General features: G+C 45.6%; 1 protein-coding gene across 1 annotated transcript in view; it reads right to left on the reverse strand.

Moving 5' to 3' along the window:
• NUP210 (nucleoporin 210) overlaps positions 1 to 21162 on the reverse strand; it is a 524741-nt gene that overhangs the window by 28937 nt on the left and 474642 nt on the right. The window contains exon 37 of the mRNA XM_078661451.1: positions 16225 to 16441. Within this exon, the coding sequence (XP_078517577.1) occupies positions 16225 to 16441 (217 nt within the window). The remainder of the gene's footprint in view (positions 1 to 16224; positions 16442 to 21162) is intronic.

A 21162-nucleotide genomic window follows, 5' to 3' on the forward strand; every position in this document is an offset into this window, starting at 1 on the left:
TCCAACTCCAGAAAAATCATCAGCCAAGCACTCATCACCAGCAGGCTGGATGCTCTCTACGCAGGAATCAACATAAAGCTCCTCTGCAAACTCCAGACCATCCAGAACGCCGTAGCCAGACTCATCCTTGACATCCCACGACACGACCATATCACTCAACACCTCCGTGACCTCCACTGGCCCCCCGCCGAAAGAAGAATAACCTTCAGGCTGCTCACACACACACCTACAAAGCCCTCCACAACACTAGAACACAAAATCTCAATACTGAATCTTCTTCCACGTCCCCAAGAGAAACCTCTGCTCAGGCGATCTCGCCCTAGCCACCGTCCCTCGTTTCTACAGGACCCAGGGAGCTGGAAGATCGTTCTCTTACCACGCAGCCAAGACCTGGAACGAACTCCACCTCCGACAAAGCCAGACACTGCACCAATTCAGAAAGGACTCAAGACCTGGCTCTTCCAATGACGCAACAGAGCTGCCCCCCAGTGAGACCCTCACGGGTGAGTAGTGCGCTCTACAAACCCTGATTGATTGATGGTGGGTATTCAAATCTATTATGAAAGAAGGCTGCAGACACAACTGAATAAAGGGAAAGACATTTAGTTTTTCCTTTACAGCCACGAAATTCATTCTGGGGTTAACGTATTCCGTTCAAGAATTCCAATGCTTTGCCGTTATATGGTCAGTTCTTGCCAAGTCACCTCATCAGTCACGGTGAATTGCCCTTTAACGAATGTCCCATCAACAGGTTTGAACACACAACAAAAAATTGGCAAGATGTACTACTGTGAGCTACAGAGTCCGTTTGTAATGAAACTTGGGAACAGGAGGACTGTGTTCTGGTCCTGTAATGTAAGCTAAGGGGAGCGCTAGAGTAACCCATTGTGAATCTGGGCTTCTATATTTAAGAGAAGAGTAGGGTTCTCAGTAGAGCTCAATTGTACTCTCAATTTAGACTCAACAGTAAAATACCCGAGAGACACTCCATTGAGAAATTAAACAAGTACTATGATAGTAAAAGTAAAAAGAAAGCAAGGAGTGTAATAGAATTACAATGCACTGAATATACGTATTTCCCATTTATATGTTGGTATTAGGTATAATGTTGATTGACTGCTTATGAGACGTAAGAGGTCTGGTAAACAAATTAGTAATTAAAGCAAATTAAATTTGCAGACGTAAATAATTATGTGAACTAAGTTTTTATTGTCAAGGAAAAATTGATTGTACAATTGACCCCTAAAGAGAACCCTTCTGTGCTCTAGTCCTGGTCACAAATATGCCACTAGGACCTCACTCAAAGGGGCAGAGGAGAGTTTTGAATCTAATAAAGTATTACTTGCCTTTAAGTAATGTTTTTTTTTCGAATGTATTAATTTTTCTTCATGCCTTTTTCATATCTAATGGTATAGCTCTCAATCTGAAAAACTTTGTACAATGAAGACAAATGTAGAGACGAAAGTGGATGACTACCACAGCAGCTCTTCATTTTTGCCATTTTTCTTTGGCCCACAGTTAGTCAGTCAGTCAAAGTACTTTATTTCGATAATTCAATATCATAAAAAGAAGGTGAAAGCATACAATACATTCAAAATACACATTAAAAACAATTACAATTTATATTTTAAAAATATCCCACAGAATTCATAAAATCACTAAAAAGTCATTTAACATAAATATGACTACCATATTACATTACTCTCTAAAAAAACAATATATACAGTGCTAAAAACTCAATCAGTTGCAATTTATCATTTTTCAGTTTATCATTTTCTTGTTCCTAACCCTAACAGCACCTGTCAGATAACTGGCAACATGAAAAATAATTTGGGGGCTGTTAAGTAATTGCAGATAAAGGAGAGCGGGCTTAGCTTGTAAAAACCCTTCCTCCTTAAGGATAGGAACAAGGAATTTGGTCCTTAATGCTGTATAGTTACCACAAAACATCAAAAAATGCATGGCATCCTGCGTTGAGAAATTATCGCAGGAACATGGTGATGCCTTTTCAGGTTTACACCATTCGGGAAAGTGACCTAAGTTCAAATGAATCATATTAAAACGAAAGCGTGTCAAAAGAAACCTGTGGAAAGGACGGTTAACTAAAACAAGGTAAAGTTCAGGTCCAGGGGGATTAGCAACAATGAGGTTGCTCCTTACCGTGGGTTTTATGAGCTCAATTTCTTCTCTATCTAACATCAGTATTTGTAGCATAGCCCCCTTTATTAGTGCTATGTCTTTACGAGTTATTTTGTCGGGTGAGAGAAAGAGCTCAGGTCTCCCTAATTTGTGAAACCAGTGTTTAACATAAGATAGCCACTTAATTGTATTTACATTGTCTAATAAGAGGCAATCTTTAATGATAAAGTGGTTCAAAGAGAGTTCTTCATTCAGCCACGTCTTCAGCCAGGATATTAAGGGGGCCACTCTAATCGCATCTGTAATAAAACCGACCCCTAACTCTGAGTGGATCGTATAAGATGGGGTGGACTGTGGCACTGATAAAATTGTTCTCAGGAATTTATTTTCAGTGACCTGTAGACAATCTATTGCACTGTACCCCCAAATTGAAGACCCATATGTTGCTACAGTCAGGCATTTTGCTTTGTAGATGTTCAACAAAGCCTTTATGGGCCTAGCCCCCAGTTTTTTGCTGAAACCCATAATTGCTGTGGAGGTTCTAGCAAAAGCCACATTTCTATTTTTAATCTGTGGTCCCCAGTTCCCATTCTCCTCAAAAGTAATCCCCAGATATGGGAATGTAGGGACTCTACAGATTTCCTTCTTGCCACAAAAAAAGTTTTCAAATTTGTCTTTCTTTTACCTCTTCCCATAATCATATTTTGGGATTTCTTAACATTAATTTTAAGATCCAGGGACTTCATGAAAAGATCGAAAGCATCCAGCAAACGTTGCAGGCCTACACCTGTCCGTGCCAGAAGGACGGCGTCATCCGCATACAGGAGAACAGGAATACCAAGTTCCCCTATATGCGGAATGTCAGACGCGGCCTCCCTAAGAACCGGCTCAAGGGCATTTATATAAACTGTAAACAAAAGTGGGGCAATAATGCATCCCTGCCTGATCCCCCTTTCGGATTTGAAATGGCTAGAACAACGCCCCTCTGTAGTCACCCTGACTGAAGTTAAAAGATCAGAATGCAGATTAGATAGAAAATTTACCAAAACGGGGTCAAGACCTAGGTCAATTAAAATCAACCAAAGTTTTGTACGATTTACAAGGTCGAATGCTGAGGACAGGTCCATGAATCCCAAGTATAGGGACACATCCTTAGCCTTGGTATATTTATCGACCAGCAATTGTAAATTAAGGCACTGATCTAAAGTACCTCTTTTGGATCTGAATCCATATTGGGTATTTGACAAAATACCTTTATCGTCCAGCCACTCCTGTAATTTATACAGGATGACCCGACCCAAAACCTTACCAGAAGAATCTATCAAGGATATTGGTCGGTAACAGGCAGGATCTGCCCTGTTACCTTTTTTGAAAACTGGAACAATGATGGATTCTTTCCAGGATGCTGGGAAATTGTCATGATTTAACGTGTTAAAAACCTTGCATAGGATCTTCGACCATAATTTTGGGGCATGTTTAAAAATATCGGCGGGGACCCCATCGGGGCCAGGAGCCTTATTTATCAATGTTTGTTCTATCGCCCTTTCAACTTCTTTCACATCAAAGGTAACACAAGAACCCTCCTTTCTGTAAATAAACTCATTTAAACAGTCCTGTTGTGCCGTGTTAGCATATATGCTTCCAAAGTGTTTGATCCATGCCTCGTCGGGTATGTTAGACTCAAGAGGACGGATATCCTCATTTGAGAAAAGTGGCTGGTTAACAACTTCCCAGAACTGACTACTATTTTTTAATGTCAAGGAATCGAGTAGTTTTGACCAGGCAATTTCTTTTAACTCGTTCTTCCTAGTTAAAATTGTGTTCTTATAGCATGCTCTTGACTTAGCTATTAAGGCGCGATCTTTAGGACTGGTCTTTAAAGCCCTAAGTAAATCGGCATGAGCCTTAGTGCATGCGTGATCGAACCATCTCTTCACATGAGGTTAGGAAGGCCCTTTTGCCCCAGTTAAACTTTGAATAATTTGTTTACAAATATTGTCAAACGCCACAATTACTTGAGTGTCTAATGCCCCTGAGTCAAGGCAGATAGCTACATCACCCTCCGCCCTAACCAGAACTTCCTCGACAATATTTTCGGGATTTATATTCGTCCACTTTAACCTACGGCCTTGATCTATAGGAATCACATTTCGGCCACCCTTTTTAAACAATAATTTCATGGTTACAAAATCCCTGGACGATACCTCCATCACGACTGGATTATGGTCACTGAAGGCTGAAACTACTGTATTATATCTTAACACTTTACCTAATATAAAACAAGACATGAAAATAAAATCAATAATTGTGCCATCACCGAATCCTTTAAAAGTAGGGACTCTATCTTCACTCTCACCGCATCCAGATTCATAAGGATTCCATACCGCCAAAAAATCCTCGAGTGCCTCCCCTCTTTTTGAGTGTTCAAAGTGCGTAACAGTAGAACAGGGGGGGCCCTCTTCCACTGAGTTAGCACACAGCTGGTTACAGGGGTGGATATTAAAGTCTCCTAAAAGAATTATCTCGAAACAATTTACCTTAGTTCTATAGACCGGCAAAAAGTTATCAATATAATCCAGATTATGTCTGGTACTTTCCGTAGCATTAGCATTATAAAAATTAATAAACAAAATGTTTGATGAATCAGGGGAATTCAATTCAACAATTAAGCAGTTTTCACAACCTGAATCAAGCTGGGTTAAAACTCCTTTTAAGTCGAGTTTAAACAAGCTCAGTATTCCTCCTTTTGCTCGACCTACCACACCACTTGTGGCCGGAATAGAAAAATGACTATAACCATCCAAGGAGAAGCTATTAATTGTGTCCCAAGTCTCCTGAAATGCCAAAATGTCAAAGGTTTTCAAAAAGTCAAACCATATTTCATTTTCACATTTGGCCCTGATCCCCGCAATGTTCCAAATCATGATTCTGCAGAACTGTGGGTTAGGCCTTGGGTTGTTAACAAGTCAATCATTTTCCTCCAAGGATGCCAAGGGCGCAAACCGATTACAAAGTGGGAGAATTTGTTCGGCTTGGAAGTTTGGCCTACACAGAGCATAACAATAGGGGTCCATTGCCACTGGAGTTTGATGACGAGGATAGGCACACAATCCGGCACTCTGTATAAAAGGGGATGGTGGTGGGTTCTGGTGAGTAACATGAGATTTAGGAATGTTACTGAGGTGGTTATAGAAAAACCCAAGGGGGCGTGCACAAATAAAACCTTCTGTGGTTGATAAAGAGGCCGCCCTCAGGAGAACAGTAGCTACATGCTGAGGGTGCCTAAAATTTACGATGATACAGTCTCCCTTGGTTGTTTTCCTAGAGTTGCCAATCCAGCCCACTCTGCGTGTTGATATAATGTCATTTCGAAACATAAGAGGAAAACCACAGTATTTACCCAGCCATGCCAGTACTTTATGATTCAGAGAATCCACCGTTTCCCCCCTTACATCATTCAACCGTGAATCTATGCCAGGAACGTTTGTTAGCACTACTATATAAGGAGCACATTCTGGTGGTAAGTTAACTAATTGTCTTTGCCTGTACTCCCTCAACCCTGTGTTATTAACTTGGTTATTCACTGCAGCAATAGGAACAGGGTTGGCTTTCGGGATAGGAGGAGAAATAGATTGGTTACTCGAGGGCTGCGCAGATGTTACAACAGGGGCGATGTTTATGACATTTTGACTCCCACTAGAAGAACTTGAAGCCCCCTCATTTACAATAGCAGCATTTACAGCGGTGCCCATGTTAGTATTCCTGTCTGCTTTAGATGAAGACAAGTGTGTAGACAGCAGGACACCCAACCTCGAAACCTCCTTTGACACCTGATCCATTTTATCCCCAACCCCTTTACTAGAAACTGCAGGGCCCTTGGTTTCTTTCAAACTAACGTTAGATTTTTGGGGGTTTATCTCTACAGTGGCTAGGTGGGAAGATAAAAGATTGCCCAATTTGGACACCTCTTTTGTGACTTGTTCAACTTTGTCTGCCAGGTGTCTAAGCATAGTCTCCATTTTCTCTGCGAGCATGTTAATCAAGGAGTTAAATTGTTCACTATTCAATTTTAGCGTACCCCCCTCATTTAGGCTATCCGGCAAAACTCCCCCATCGTCAACCGGAATAGTAGCCACCCTCTTACCTCTCTTGTCCCCTCCACGTTTGCTTTGTACACCTCTACAAGATCTCACTTTCCTCTGTGCCAACGGTGGAGCTGGGGGAGACTCCGGGGACACTAAAGACAACGGTTGAATAGAGGAAGACAAAGAGCTATCTAATAGAGCCACTTCAGGAACGGGATTAACAAGAATATCAGTATCTGCATCTATTTGAATACTTGGGGAGCCTCCTGGAGCTAGATCACAAAACTCTACAGGCGCAGAACCATTAGTGGGTGAAACTGGCGGACTGACTCAGCCTAGTGACATACGGCGTGCTGTGTTAATCTTATTCACCACTTTTACCATGTAGTTATCTATTGGTCCAGACAAAGATGGAGTTTTGCAAGAACGCAATTTAGCCATGGCTGACCGGCTTATTATAACTCAATATAGCAGTCAGTAATCCCACTCAACAATTAGCACTCACGGTTCTTTACAGTCTCTGGAAGAAAAAAACAAGGTCCGTGGCCCAGCCTGGCCTCCTGTGGCCTCTGACGGCCGCAGACGGCCCCTCCCTTGTCCCGGGCTTCGCCCGGCGCGTCCCGTGGGACTGGCGTTGCCTTTATGCGCCTCCTGGCGCTGTTGTGGGCGTCACTGGTGGTGGGAGGGGCCCGGCGGAGCCAAGCCCGGCCGGGAGACAGGCGGAGCAAGGCTCGGCCCTTTGCAGCTGGTGCGGCTGAGCAATGCCCGGCCGTGAAGTTTCCTCAGACAAGAACCCCCGCTGGACTTAGCACTGGCGCTGCCTTTATGCGCCTCCTGGCGCTGTTGTGGGCGTCACTGGTGGTGGGAGGGGCCCGGCGGAGCCAAGCCCGGCCGGGAGACAGGCGGAGCAAGGTCCGGCCCTTTGCGGCTGGTGCGGCGCTGCGGCGGAGCAATGCCCGGCCGTGAAGTTTCCTCAGACAAGAACCCCCGCTGGACTTAGCACTGGCGCTGCCTTTATGAGCCTCCTGGCGCTGTTGTGGGCGTCACTGGTGGTGGGAGGGGCCCGGCGGAGCCAAGCCCGGCCGGGAGACAGGCAGAGCAAGGCCCGGCCCTTTGCGGCTGGTGCGGCGGAGCAATGCCCGGCCGTGAAGTTTCCTCAGACAAGAACCCCCGCTGGACTTAGCACTGGCGCTGCCTTTATGCGCCTCCTGGCGCTGTTGTGGGCGTCACTGGTGGTGGGAGGGGCCCGGCGGAGCCAAGCCCGGCCGGGAGACAGGCGGAGCAAGGCCCGGCCCTTTGCGGCTGGTGCGGCGGAGCAATGCCCGGCCGTGAAGTTTCCTCAGACAAGAACCCCCCCATAGTTGTTTCCTTGGATGTCTACATTCTGGAGTAGTTGGTGGGATTCCTAAATAGTAGGCATCTCTCAAAATGCATATGTGGTGTGTTTCTGGGAATATCTAATACCATATGCCTACCTGGAGGCCAAGGAGTTAAGCAGGGTCAGGCAAGACCCATTTTCTCTTGTAGGCCTGGTATCTGGAGCTCTGGTTATCTGAGACATTTAGCTTTCCACCTTCTGGCGCGTTTTGTCTGTGCAAATACACTCCGGAGAACTCGATTAGAGGCATCAGATCGACTCACGATAAGAATGTATATCCTTGACAACAACAAAAAACCCATGCCATAAGTGTATGCAATAGTACGGTTTAAAGAGCAACTTATGCCTCAAACCTCAATGCCAACATTTTTCAGCACCAGAAGTTATAGAACATTGGAAGCAACATATAATCTAGAAACTGAGGTGAATAAATCCCTCACCGAAGGAACGGGAGCAAAGCAATATCTGTAGAAGAACTAGTGCATTAGAAAAAAAACTTAACTTAAAAACTTGACTTAATAACCTATTCACTTAATATTGACTTGTTATGAAATTAATATTCACTTCCTTTTAGCAGAGGCGTGGTCTCCTGAGAGATTCCCACAGAGCGTAAGTGGAAAGAGGGGAAAGAAGATGGAGCAAGACTCGCTGCTATTTCACACAAGGAATCTCTGTACAACGAATAGTCCAACATGAGCCTTCTTATCCTATAAGGTTACAGGTATTCATGGGTAGAGGATCACAGTCATAGGGCTGATGTTCAAGGTAAGACCCACCCTAAAAGCTAAAGACTGACCCATCTTGGAAAGAGCCCCGATATTTTCAGGGACACCCTTCCTGGACAGCTCACATTGCAGTTCCATGCACATCACAATCTACTTAAAAATGGCTTCACAACTTAATGCGAATCAAACTATAGTAGGTAGAGGGTGTTACCTACACTGATGGCAGATGAAAACCTATGCATGCGTGCATCATAGGATGTATGACTTGAACACTCAGTATGGAAAAAAGGTCAGACTAGCCAATCAGCCATGTACACGGTCTTGGAAAGTAAGGCTGCACATATGCACAACTGTAGGTTATGGCCAAAAACCTTATTTCTATTACTGTTTTAATATACCCTATTATGAGAAACGTCTATGTGATATTAGCACACCTAGCAATGATCCTTGAAGGCTGGATAATATAGATGAAATGGACTTGATCATATGCCCTGAAAAGGGATGGTGCTGTGATGGAGGTGTCACAAAAGGATGGACGCTTGCAATGAAATACATGTACAGGTACCTTGTGAACTTACAGTTGTAGGAGAAAGGCACATTTAGCAGATTAGCACATTTACAGGAAATGTTAAATAGGTATGCATCATAACAGGAACTCAAATGTGTCTGTACTATGACCTATTTGGACAAGTTCAGTTACGAGGCAGAAGAGAGCCAGAGAAAAAGGAATCACTGCACAGCAGGCAAGAAGTAAGCACCACGAAGTCTGCAGTATGGAACTGTATGAGTCCAATCCAAACTGCCTGGCTAAGTATTTAAGTCCATTTTATTTTTGTTGTTTCAGTGTAAAAAAAGCACTGGCTCAAACATTCACCCACTATTTTTGTGTCGCCTTCGAATATCCTCATATTGTGGGAGTGAACTGGGCTGGCATGCTCCCCCTAGGCTGGACTGAAACAGAAAACATTATAAAAGGTGGTAATGTTACCCAGAGGATTTTCCCAGTGGTCATGAAGGACTGGATCAAGCTTTCTATACCTTACTTTTCTGTTGTGTAGGTGAATGTCCTATTGTGCGCTATGGGCTTGTTGTGCTTAATAAATTCAAGCTATCCTCACCTATGAGGCTACAACTGCTGCTCCTATGTGCCATCAACAATCTATAATTAACAGCTGGTAACCAATAAGAAAAAAATAACACTACATACCACTCTATTATAAAATAGTAACACAAGTTTTAAGTAACGGTTAAACTGAGGGATGCAATGTCGTGATGCGGCAAGATTAGAAAGTCAAAGTAATGGGAATGCATCTGAAAGAGACTCTTCTGCTGAATTATTTCATAGAGTTTGAGAGACGGTGGGGAGGGATACACAACTGATCTGGTTTGTGCAACATAATTGAAGGGTAGCGAGAGACGGAGATGGCTTTGTTTCTGTTTTAATAATAATGCACATTCCAGAGACCTGCCATGCTTATCGAAAAGGTGAATAAGGGTCATGTGCAGTGAAGAGCGGCACTTCCCTTGACATAAGCAGAATGGAGCACATCCAGCCAAGTAATAATTCTAAATAAGCTAAACACCAGTTTTAAAAGCACCCTAGAAGCTCTCCAATACTCAAGCTCAATTTTGGGGTCGAAAGACATCATATGACTCAGAGACCTACTTTTGATTCAAAACAACGTTTTGAGACATAAATCTGTCAAACCGTTCAGGAGGAGGGGAATATATGTAGGAGAGGAGCATAAGGGGTAATAGCTGGCCCTGTAACAAATTGTGTCCCCTTTTATTTGAATCTCCTGTGTGATCGAGACCTAGCTTCTGGGAGAGGGCCAAGCCAGCCACTGCAACCCCTGATTGTTAGGGCAATGAATAGCCAACAGCTGGAACCACAACCCCTCTCAACCCAAGAACTCATCCCTACCAAACATGCTTACCCAACACAAATCTATGTCTGTTAATCCGCACTTCACACTCTTTCACAGCAAGCAATACACATACACGTAGATGACCTGCTCCCTGCTCCTCCTGGATACCTCCTAAACACAAAGCAAGAGGAGGCCATCACAGTGACTCCCTGAAACCTAACACTTGAAGGAACAATGGAGGGGGCTCAAATGCAAATCACCAGTATCACTCCATTAAAAAAAAACTTAACTGTTGCTGCACATCATAGCAAAAGATGGAATTGGCCAGCGAAAGAAACAATGACGTTGCATCAAATAGAGCTTAGGTGACACCAGATATGAAGCTCCAACCAAAGAAAAAGAGCATACCCTTTACAAACTATCACTAGTAAATTACAACGCTTGTCTCTCCGCCACTATCACGAACGTTGTCCCCCTTAATAAACATTGTCTCTACTCTTACAGCAAAAAAAAATAAAAAACAAAAGGGGATACAACCATTCCTTATTCAAATATCATGTGGATTGGACAAGGGATGTCACAATAGGAGGACCATGCCACTCTAACACAGATACAAGGAATAAATACAATGGAAAATGGAGAGACTCATGTGAACACTGGGACAGGAAGAGAATAGCATGCACACTGGAGCTTGGAGACATAGAAACACATGTACATTAAGGAACAGCCACACACAAAATATTTTTAGTCTGTTTTATACATTTAAAAAAAACAATTCTATACATTTAATTGCCATCCAATCGCTGTTGTCTTTTTGTCAAGTTTTATGCGATATTGATGCACAATTCATCCCCAAACTTTGATTACAGCACAATGTATGATCGGCATCCTCTGATGACATGCATTTTGGAACAAACAGTATTCCTTTAGATGCAGAGCAGTCTGTTCTTACCCAATTCCGAAAAATAATTAGACTTCTCAAAATTAATTAGCCATTATGTTACAAGAAAATAGTGGAATGATGTTAGAAGCTGGCCTTAAAGACCAACATAACTGAGCTGATGTTGACTGGTTCCAACAGTATTTTAAAGATGCTTTGTCCTCTTGCAGGGATTCTACTCAGAAATAAAACTATGCCTGGGACCACAGAACATCAGTATGTAGGAACTGAGTCACCATACCACATGAGTACCTATGGGCTGAAATCCACACTAGCTAATAGTGCCTTACTTGTTCTCCTAACCTCTCCAGAGAAACAAGCAAATCGGCACATCAGAAGACAACACTTTAGACCCTTTCGGGGATCGTGGTAGCAGGCCATCATCTTTTGTTCTCTCACTCATAAGTATCCACAATAAAATGGAAAGAGACACAACGAACTGTTACAATATTTATTGAAACTATTGTGCTCTATTTTGTAATAACTGCAATGCAATTAAAAGACATATACAAGTCAGAAAAGTGATTATCATAATCATCAGGCTGGACACAATTAAAAGTCCTCCTATCTTGTAGTTTCCACCCTACGGTAGGAACTGCGCATTTGTGGACAGCATAACAGTTGGGATGGTGCTAGACTCATTCCATTCACCTCTTCATGTGTATATTGTCCTACAGGCAGTTCCTACCATTGGGTGGAAACAACACGACATGGCGCCCCACACTGTTGTGTAGTTTCCGTCAAATGGTAGGAATTGCATGTTAATAGGACAACATATCCTGAAGAGGTGCATAGAATCAGTTTAGCACCAACCAAACGGTTATGCTGTCCACAAAAGCACAGTTCCTACTGTAGCATGGAAATTACACAACACTCTCATATTGAAAGACTGATTCCCCTAAGCCTACCCTCTCTATAGAGACATAGGGCCAGATGTATGAACATATTTTCCTATAGACACAATGGGTAAAACTGTTTGATACATCTGGGCCCTTGTGTTATATTATAGGTCTCTGGGATTAGTGGGGGACCCCATATCTGGCATACATAGGTAGTTGTTCTACATCTTATGCGGCAGATCGCTCCTTGTTGGGACCTTTGCTCTGTCAGAATGCATCCTCTGTTTTCAAAATGACAAATCCCAGCTTATATGATATGAATTGCATATTAAAAACAGCAGCTGGATTTTTCTATTATGTCTAGATGTTCGTGTCTGATCACAGAAAAAGCAGAGCAGTGTTCTTTGGAATTGAATGAAATGTTCTGTCTGAATCCCAGCAGAAGAACTAAATAACAAAACATGTGCAGTCTCTTTGTAAAATAAATGTATAGCACAAAAACAATTGTGTTCTTTTGTAACATGTGCAAAGCAAATGCTGGCTATTATGAGCAGTTAGGATAACATAAGAGAGAAAACACAGTGGGCCTCTAGGAAATACACACCAGTCCTAAATATGAACTGTTCTGGATTGAAAACTGCTTGAATAGGATCCTACATAGTAGACACAGTGTTGCTCTGGACCAAGATAGCAGGTTATTTTCAGGCTCTCAAAGTAGTAAGTAAATATGAGGTAGGAAAATAAGAGTTTATCTTGAGAGGGGTAGATCTAGCTTTTTGATCAGGGCAAATTTTGGGAACAATTGCCTGTGAAGATGAAGGGCGTGTTTGTTAACCAGTGACACAGTTACAAAATGATGGGCATTTCTGATGAAAACAGGTATAACACTGTGAAACAAATCAAAAGAGCAGAGGCAGAGAACATCTGGAGGAGATTTTTGAAGAGTAGAAAGCTAGCTTTTTATGTAGCATAAATCCAGACAATCCTTATTGGTTTACAGGGCTTACATTTATAATCCAAATGCTCTCTTTCGTGGTAGTGTGGGGAGCAGTTTAGCCTGATCAGAGGGTAGTGTTATGCATCTGTTGAACACACAGAGTCAATAACTGAGACACACACTCAAGCAGAAACTCAAGATAAATTTAGAAAAATACAGAGATTTGTATATTATTTTTAGACACTAAGATTATTGCAAGAAGGTAGGTACTTTAGTAGAAACAGTAGAAAACGACAGCTATCAGATTTGAGGCATGAGCCTCAACGCAGTAATTTTATCCTATGGGAAAAACATTCACTGCATAGGGTCACTTGCAAATGACTTACAGGGCCTGTTCTCCTACACTTAAGGTAACCAAGGTCCTCAGAACCACCAGCAGTTTCAGTTTACCTGCCCTGGTGTGCCCGGGTGCAGAGGTGCTGTTCACAAGGATAGCATTGAGCGCTATTGCTGAAGTCAATGGGGAAAAGTACCTGTAAAAAAAGGCTGCAAGTGGGGACTGGGGGACGAGTCCACTAGAACCCAAAGGGGGTGGGGAGAGGGAGTGGAGGTCAGCTTTTGTGGGTCTCTGGGGCAATGGGGCACGGTCCGTCTGCTTGGATTGTGGGGCTCAGTGCAGAGGTATTTTGAATGGCGGGTCGTTTGCGTTAGAGGCTCTAACTTCGTGGGGTTGACCTGGCGATGGGGACAGAGCAGGACGACTCTGTGCTGGGCTCAGTGACGCAGACGTCACTGGTTGGTAGGTCAGTCTTGGCAGGGTTGGTGTCTGGACTGAACACTTAACCTCTGACTGATGCAACTGCTCCTTTACTCGGATATTTGTGCTTGAGGAGTCCTTGCGTCTCCAAACTCTGCAGGGAGACGGATCTGACCTCCTAGAGCATGAAGTCTTTTTCTGGTGTGCTGCTCTCTCGGTGGACCCAGGGGTCACCAGAACGGTATACCAGGCAGTTGCGGTCAGTGCCTGCAGACCACAGGGAAGTGGCACATCCATTTTTAAGGAGATCTATGCTGATTACTGGGGTGCAGGACGGTCCTCCAAGTGGTTTGAGGAGGATGCGCAGCTTTTGGACTTAGTCTCAGCAATTGTCAAGAGCCGGCAGTCTGGCAGGGTTCAACGCCAATCTTTGGTGCAGGTACTCAGTTCTCACCTTGTTGGTCCATCTTCGTCCTTCCTTGGTTCCCAGTAGTCAAATCTGAGTTCCTGGTGTCATGGGGCCATCTAAATACTCATTTTAGGGGCGTTAAGGGGTGTGAAGGGTAGTAGCCAATGGGCTACTTACCCCTGGGGTAACTACACCCCTAGATGACCACTTCTTCTGGGGAGTAGTCATAACCCTGTCCCAGAGTTGCCGCTTCCACTAAAAATAAGATGGTGGAACACTTCCTTCATGGAGCACATCAGGCAGTTCACCATAGGGGTGTGACTAGCCTGGTAGTGCAACATGCCTACCTACATAGCTAATTTCTCACTGCCCTGAGCCAAACAGGCTTCAGGGAAGGGGTGGCATCTCCCGGGTCATGGGAAGCTGGGGTCGCATATCAAAGGCAGCAGAGGCGTTGAAGGCTCTGGCCTTGGTATGCATATTTACTAGCCATCCTGCTGGAGAAGGAGTGAACACCTTCCTCCAGAGTAGGCATTGTGGCTGACCTCAAAGAACATGGGCTTGCACCTCCAGGGGATCAGAAACTTGCCTGTGGCGACAGGTTAGATGAAACCAGCCAGCCAGCACACTAGCAGGCTAGTAGGTTTTCACCTCACAGGTGCCCTCTAGGTGCATGTCTTCATAAATCCGCTACTGGCATCAGTACGGATTTATCAAGACCAGGCTTTTCATGCCAAACACCATTATTTTCAGTGAAGCCATTATGTAGCTGGGTAACTTGTAATGACTAGTGCCCAGTACATATATTTAGGATGGCTTCCCTGTTGACTAGCAATATTTGGTAATAGAATTAGAAATCACAGGGGCATATCTATTCTTTCCAATATCTCCTTGCATGCGATATAATGCACACTGTCTTAGGGCACTTAAGGCCTGCCTTAGGGGTGACTTACATACAGTACATGCAATGTATGGGCATTGCACACAGGGAGTGTGCAATGTTGTCTTTTCAGAAGGGCGTGCACCCTTTGACGGAGCCTGCTGTGGCAGTCTGCATGTAATTTTTATGTGTGTCCCCACTAGGGTGCCATAATACATTCTGCAGCCCTTGGGGACACTCTTTAGTAGAATTCTTTAAGTATCAGGTGTAACATTTACTAGGGACTTACAAGGGTGCTAAACACAGTGCCAATTGAACATGACAGTTTTAGGGGAAAGAACACTGGCACTGGAGCCTGGTTAGCAGGCTTCAGTGCACTGTTGTAAGACCAGCATTTAGCAGTTCAAGTGGGGGCAAAAAGTGGGGGGGGGGACATCTGCAAAGGAGTCCAGCTTCCTACAGGAAGAATCAAACAAAAGAACCCCTCCATACCAGGAGATGAGCATTTTCAATGTCTGAAATGAGGGACTAGCTTTCAAACTCCTTTCACCAACTCCACAACACCATCAAATACTGAAATGTCCAAATACTACAGCATAACAAATAGGATTGGAAAGCCTACTATATATAGCAAGTGTTTCTTGCTACAGCAGAGGGCAGTGAATGTGTTGCAGACTTCATCCAGTCCTGCATGAGGAACTCCTGATTGATCTCCAAACAGATTTGCTCGGTTCAAGTTAAAATATGTAAACACCACCCCTTTCAGCTAGTGTAACAAATTACTATTTCAAAACCTATTGCCCAATTTAGCAGAAAATACTCACATTTGGATACTTTTTGTTTAACTCAAAAAGCATCTGGACAGCCTGCAGTAGATAGTCTCCTGTGTGTGCAAGGATTTACTAAGCATAAAAACCAACAGAGAAATGCTTGTTATGCAACTTAAAAACAGTTTAAACCACCTCTGGGATCAAAGACACCAGGAAAAGATGATCCCAACAAGCAAATCCAACGAATTCTCTCGACCAATCTGTCATTCAACTTCACTCGAGTGAGAAAGCACACGACAAAGGTGGTTTGGTAAGTGGTTTTTCTCAACATTTTATTATTTTGCCAGGGCAGCCTGTCCGCCACCTGTACAAATGAAGAATTTCTCGCTAATGTAAAAAAAAGTGCAATTATTCCAGCTCATATTATATAAGAAAACAGTGTATGACACCGTACATGAACACTTCTCTGACAAATGACAGAAGTGAAGGGCACTTACTTTGCACTGGTCCAGTCCGTTCAGGTATGTGAACAATGGCTACAGGAATTGTGATGGACTGGTCTGTCAGGTGGCTGGACACCGTAAGGACAGTCGACGGGTTCCCCTGGCTGAAAACTCTTGAATCCAAAACACTTACTGTATGTGTTACATAACTTGGCAGATCATAGGATTTTTCCTTTTCATAGGTGATCACCAAAGGAGATCCAGATTTGACCTGAAATAATATTTACATTTCTTTAACATAAATAGAATGTGATGTCACACTTTTTAGGAACAACAGATATAATATGACTGTGAGAATGAATTACAAAGTTTCATTTTATTTGCTTTTGGTTGCATGCAAACCTAGAATGTATGTGCGTATGGCTTAGAGTGACCACATCATTAGAGCAACACCACGTTACTGTGGAATTCCCTCCCATGTGCTCATGGCCTTCGAAGGTGGATTCATTTTTCAGTTTTGTCTTGAAACCTGGCATTTCATCTCGTTGTTACCCACATTCAGAGCTTCTGACTACTAATTATATAGGCACCCAGGGCACAACAGGTATTTGCGCTTGCCTTTTACAGCCCATGGCCCTATGGAATTCCAGAGGGTACCACAGATGCTTATGTGGTCCTTTCTGCAATATGGATCCCAGCTTCACACACCCTGATCCTGTGCAACACCAAGGGGGCACTCCCTCAATGCCTTCGCCCTAGCACCGATGCAGCATTGCACATGCAGGTGCGAGGGCAAACTATGTTCAGAGGCAAAGTAAAGTGGGCAATAGGGTCCCTAAGACTCCCAGGCGGGTGATGTGACGTACTGCCCCTGCCTGTGGGCGGATCCCTCCTCCCTCTTGAAAATGAGGCAGATCTGAGCATTCAAGCTCCAGTTTTGTCTTTCACCCATGCGTTCTCCATGGTACCGGCAGGAATTATTAAGTGCTCGTGCCAGTGGCTTTTGAGGGTACATTTTTCTTCATAATAAGGGGCAATGAATGTGCCCGATTGCTAATACGGTCCCAGGTATCATTCTCAGAGAAGATGGAGTTGTATATATTTATGAGAGAATCTCTACCTAAAAAGTTCGAGCAAGTGTTTCTTCTATATTCGCTCTCTCTTTTTCCATCTCTGCAATATCAGGCTCGTTTTATAGTTCGATTTGTTGTACAAACAGTAGCATAAAATATAGCCTTATCAAAGCATATATCTGGAGCAAGTAATTAATAGTATACATAAAATGCATACCCAATTTATATGAGTTTTATACGTGATTATAATACCGAATATAGTTTGAAATGAATGTACTATTAGGCTTTCCATTTTATTGTGCGTTTCGAAAAACAATAAAAACCTTTTGAACTGAAAAAAAGAGCAAGTGGGAAAGTCAGTGCTTCACGTTAAGATTTAAATGGATTTGTGTAGTAGTTCTGATGTGAAATCTGATCGCACAAGTTACTACTTGTGTAACGATATATCTGTAAGAGACATTAGTTAGTATTAGATTCCTTACCTTAGAATATCCTCAGGCGTCAGACTGGATCCGGAAATTTTTGCGTAGCAGTACCCTTGCGCGTCGGTAGGCGTCGTCTGCGGCTCCGCGTCCGTCGTCGGCGTCGTGGGTGCCGTGATGACGTTGTCGGAGTACTTAGACGCCGCCTACGCGTGCTGACGTCAGTTCTTAGACACAGCTTTTCCGCGCCAGAAAGGCAGAGCCATGTTAAAAACCAACACTGGTGCCATTGAAACTAGGGCCCTGGAAGGGGACAACCATAACCCTAGATATTGGTTCGCAGAACGGGGAGGATGGGTGGGTCGGTAAGGAATCTAATACCAACTAATGTCTCTTACAGATATATCGTTAGACAAGTAGTAACTTGTGCATCTGAAAGAGACACGTTAGTATTAGATTCCTTACCTTAGAATAGATACCCCAGCAATACCAACCCCGGTGGTGGGTCTGCGAACCAATAATCACACCAGAAAGTCCTGGAGGACGGAACAGCCAAAGAAGCCATCCCTCCGGACTTGGCTGTCCAGGCAGTAGTGTCTTGCAAACGTGTGCAGCGATGCCCACGTAGCCCCCTGACAGATGTCTTGTAAGGGCACACCCCTGCCCAGGGCAGTGGTAGCCGCCGTGGCTCGGGTAGAATGAGCCCGCAATCCAGCAGGAGGCTCCTTCCGAGCCAAGGAGTAGCATGCCTGGATACACAGGATGATCCACCGGGAGATGGTCCTCTTGTGCACAGCTTTCCCCTTCTTCGCACCCACGTAACCAACAAAGAGTTGGTCATCCACCCGGAACTGGCGTGTGCGATCCAAGTAGAATGGGAGCGCACGTTTTGGGTCCAGACGGTGGAGCCGCTCTTCCTCTTTAGAGGGATGCGGTGGCGGGAAGAAGGTTGGCAAGGTGATAGACTGCCCGATGTGGAAGGCCGTGACAACCTTGGACAGGAAAGAAGGTTTGGTACGCAGCACCACTTTGTCCGGATGGACAGAAAGGAAAGGTGGAGTACAAGAAAGGGCCTGGAGCTCACTCACTCTCCTGGCAGAGGTGATGGCAACCAGGAAAGCAGTCTTCAAAGTCAGAAGGCGAAGAGGACAGTTGTGAAGTGGCTCAAAGGGAGCGCACATCAGAAATGTAAGAACCAGGTTCAAGTCCCACTGAGGCATCACAAACGGAACAGGCGGAAACGTGTGTGGGATGCCCTTAAGAAATCTATTAACAATAGGGGACTTGAACAAAGAAGGTTGATCAGGCAGCCTGAGAAAGGCTGAAAGGGCAGAAAGGTAGCCCTTGATAGTGCCCAGAGCAGAGCCCTGCTGGGCAAGAGAAAGAAGGAAGAGAAGGACCTCAGAAAGAGGGGCATTGAGGGGATCCACAGCCTTTGCTGTGCACCATGCCACAAATCTGTTCCAACTGCAGGCGTATACCGACTTTGTGGAGGGACGCCTGGCTGCCAGAATGATGTTACAAACTTCAGGAGGCAAGTCAAATGGCCTCAACTGTCGCCGCTCAATCTCCAAGCATGGAGGTGGAGACTGGACAGGTTCGGGTGGAGGACCGTCCCCTGCTGCTGCGACAGAAGGTCCTCCTGAAGAGGCAGACGAACCGGGGGATCGACTGACATACTGAGTAGCTCTGGATACCAGTACCTTCTCGCCCAGTCCGGAGCCACAAGGATGACTTGGGCCCGGTCGCGCTTGATCTTCTTCAGCACTGTGGGCAGAAGTGGTATAGGCAGAAAGGCGTACAACAGACCGCAACTCCACTCGCGACGAAAAGCGTATCCGAGCGAGTGCCGCCTTGGAAATTCCAACGCGCAGAACTGATGACATTGCGCGTTCTCTTCGGTGGCGAATAGACCTAACCAAGGCTCTCCCATCGCTGAAAGAGGCCTTGCGCCACGTCCGAGTTCAGACGCCATTCGTGATCCATCATGCACCGACGGCTGAGCTCGTCCGCCCTGGCGTTCAGAGAACCTGCCAGGTGTTGAGCCACCAGGGTCACACCCTGGCGTTCCAGCCATTGCCAAAGGCGAAGAGCCTCTTGACAAAGGATCCACGACCCCACCCCGCCTTGTTTGTTGCAGTACCACATGGCGGTGGTGTTGTCCGTGAACACCTGCACTACACTCCCCCGGACAGAGGGGAGGAATGCCTTCAGTGCCAGACGAATCGCCCTGAGCTCCAACAGGTTGATGTGGAGGCGGGCCTCCGCCGGAGACCAGAGGCCTCTGATCTCCGCCTCTCCCATGTGGCCTCCCCAGCCCTGGAGGGACGCGTCCGTCACAACTGCGTTCTCCGGTTGGGGGAGGGAGAGGGATCTGCCGCTGACCCAATCGCGGTCCGTAAGCCACCACTGCAGCTGTCTCGCAGTGCCCTCCGAGATCAGGACGTGGTCGGATAAGTTGCCCTGATGCTGGGCCCACTGAAACTTCAGGTCCCACTGCAGAGCCCGCATCCACCACCTGGCGTGATGCACCAGTAGGATGCAGGAGACCATCAGCCCCAGAAGCCGCAGCGTCAACCTGACCGAAACCCGGGATAACGGCTGAAAGATGGGAATCAGAGCCTGAATATCCCGAATCCGCTGTTCGGGAGGATAAACCCGAAACCGCGCCGAGTCCAGAATCGCTCCGATGAAGAGGAGCTTCTGAGAGGGGCACAGGTGTGACTTCGGCACATTGATGGAGAACCCCAGCTGGTGCAGGAGGTCTGCCGTTGTCTGGAGGTGGCTGACGACTGTCTGGGGCGAGCCCTCCTTCAACAACCAGTCGTCGAGGTAGGGGAAGACTGAAACCCCTAACCTGCGCAGATGAGCTGCGACCACCGCCATCACCTTTGTGAACACCCGTGGGGTGCTGGTAAGGCCGAAGGGGAGCACGGTAAATTGAAAGTGCTCGTGGCCAACCATGAACCGCAGGTAGCGCCGGTGGGTAGGCAGGACGGGGATATGAAAGTAAGCGTCCTGCAAGTCCAACGCTACCATCCAGTCTCCTGGGTCCAGGGCAGCCAGGACCTGAGCCAGTGTCAGCATCTTGAACTTCTCCTTCCGGAGGAAGCCGTTGACGTTCCTTAGGTCCAAGATAGGGCGTAGGCCCCCTTTGCCCTTCTTGGGTACCAGAAAGTAGTAGGAGTAGCAACCATACCCTACTTCTGGCCCAGGAACGCGCTCGGTGGCCCCCTTGGCCAAGAGGGCCGTAACTTCCTCCTGCAGAAGTCGCAAATGATCCCCCGACACACGGTGGTTCTGCGGTGGCATGGCTGGAGGAGTCGCCTCGAAGGGGAGGGAGTAGCCCCTTCGGACGATTTGCAGCACCCACCTGTCCGACGTGACAGTGCGCCAGTGGAGGTGGTGATGGCGAACCCTGCACCCCACTGGCGTCACATGGGCCTGAAAGCACGGACTAGGAGGGTTTTGAGGCGGATGCTGCGGCAGAAGGTGTG

The sequence above is a fragment of the Lissotriton helveticus genome, chromosome 9 (assembly GCF_964261635.1).
Source record: "Lissotriton helveticus chromosome 9, aLisHel1.1, whole genome shotgun sequence".
Lineage (NCBI taxonomy): Eukaryota > Metazoa > Chordata > Amphibia > Caudata > Salamandridae > Lissotriton > Lissotriton helveticus.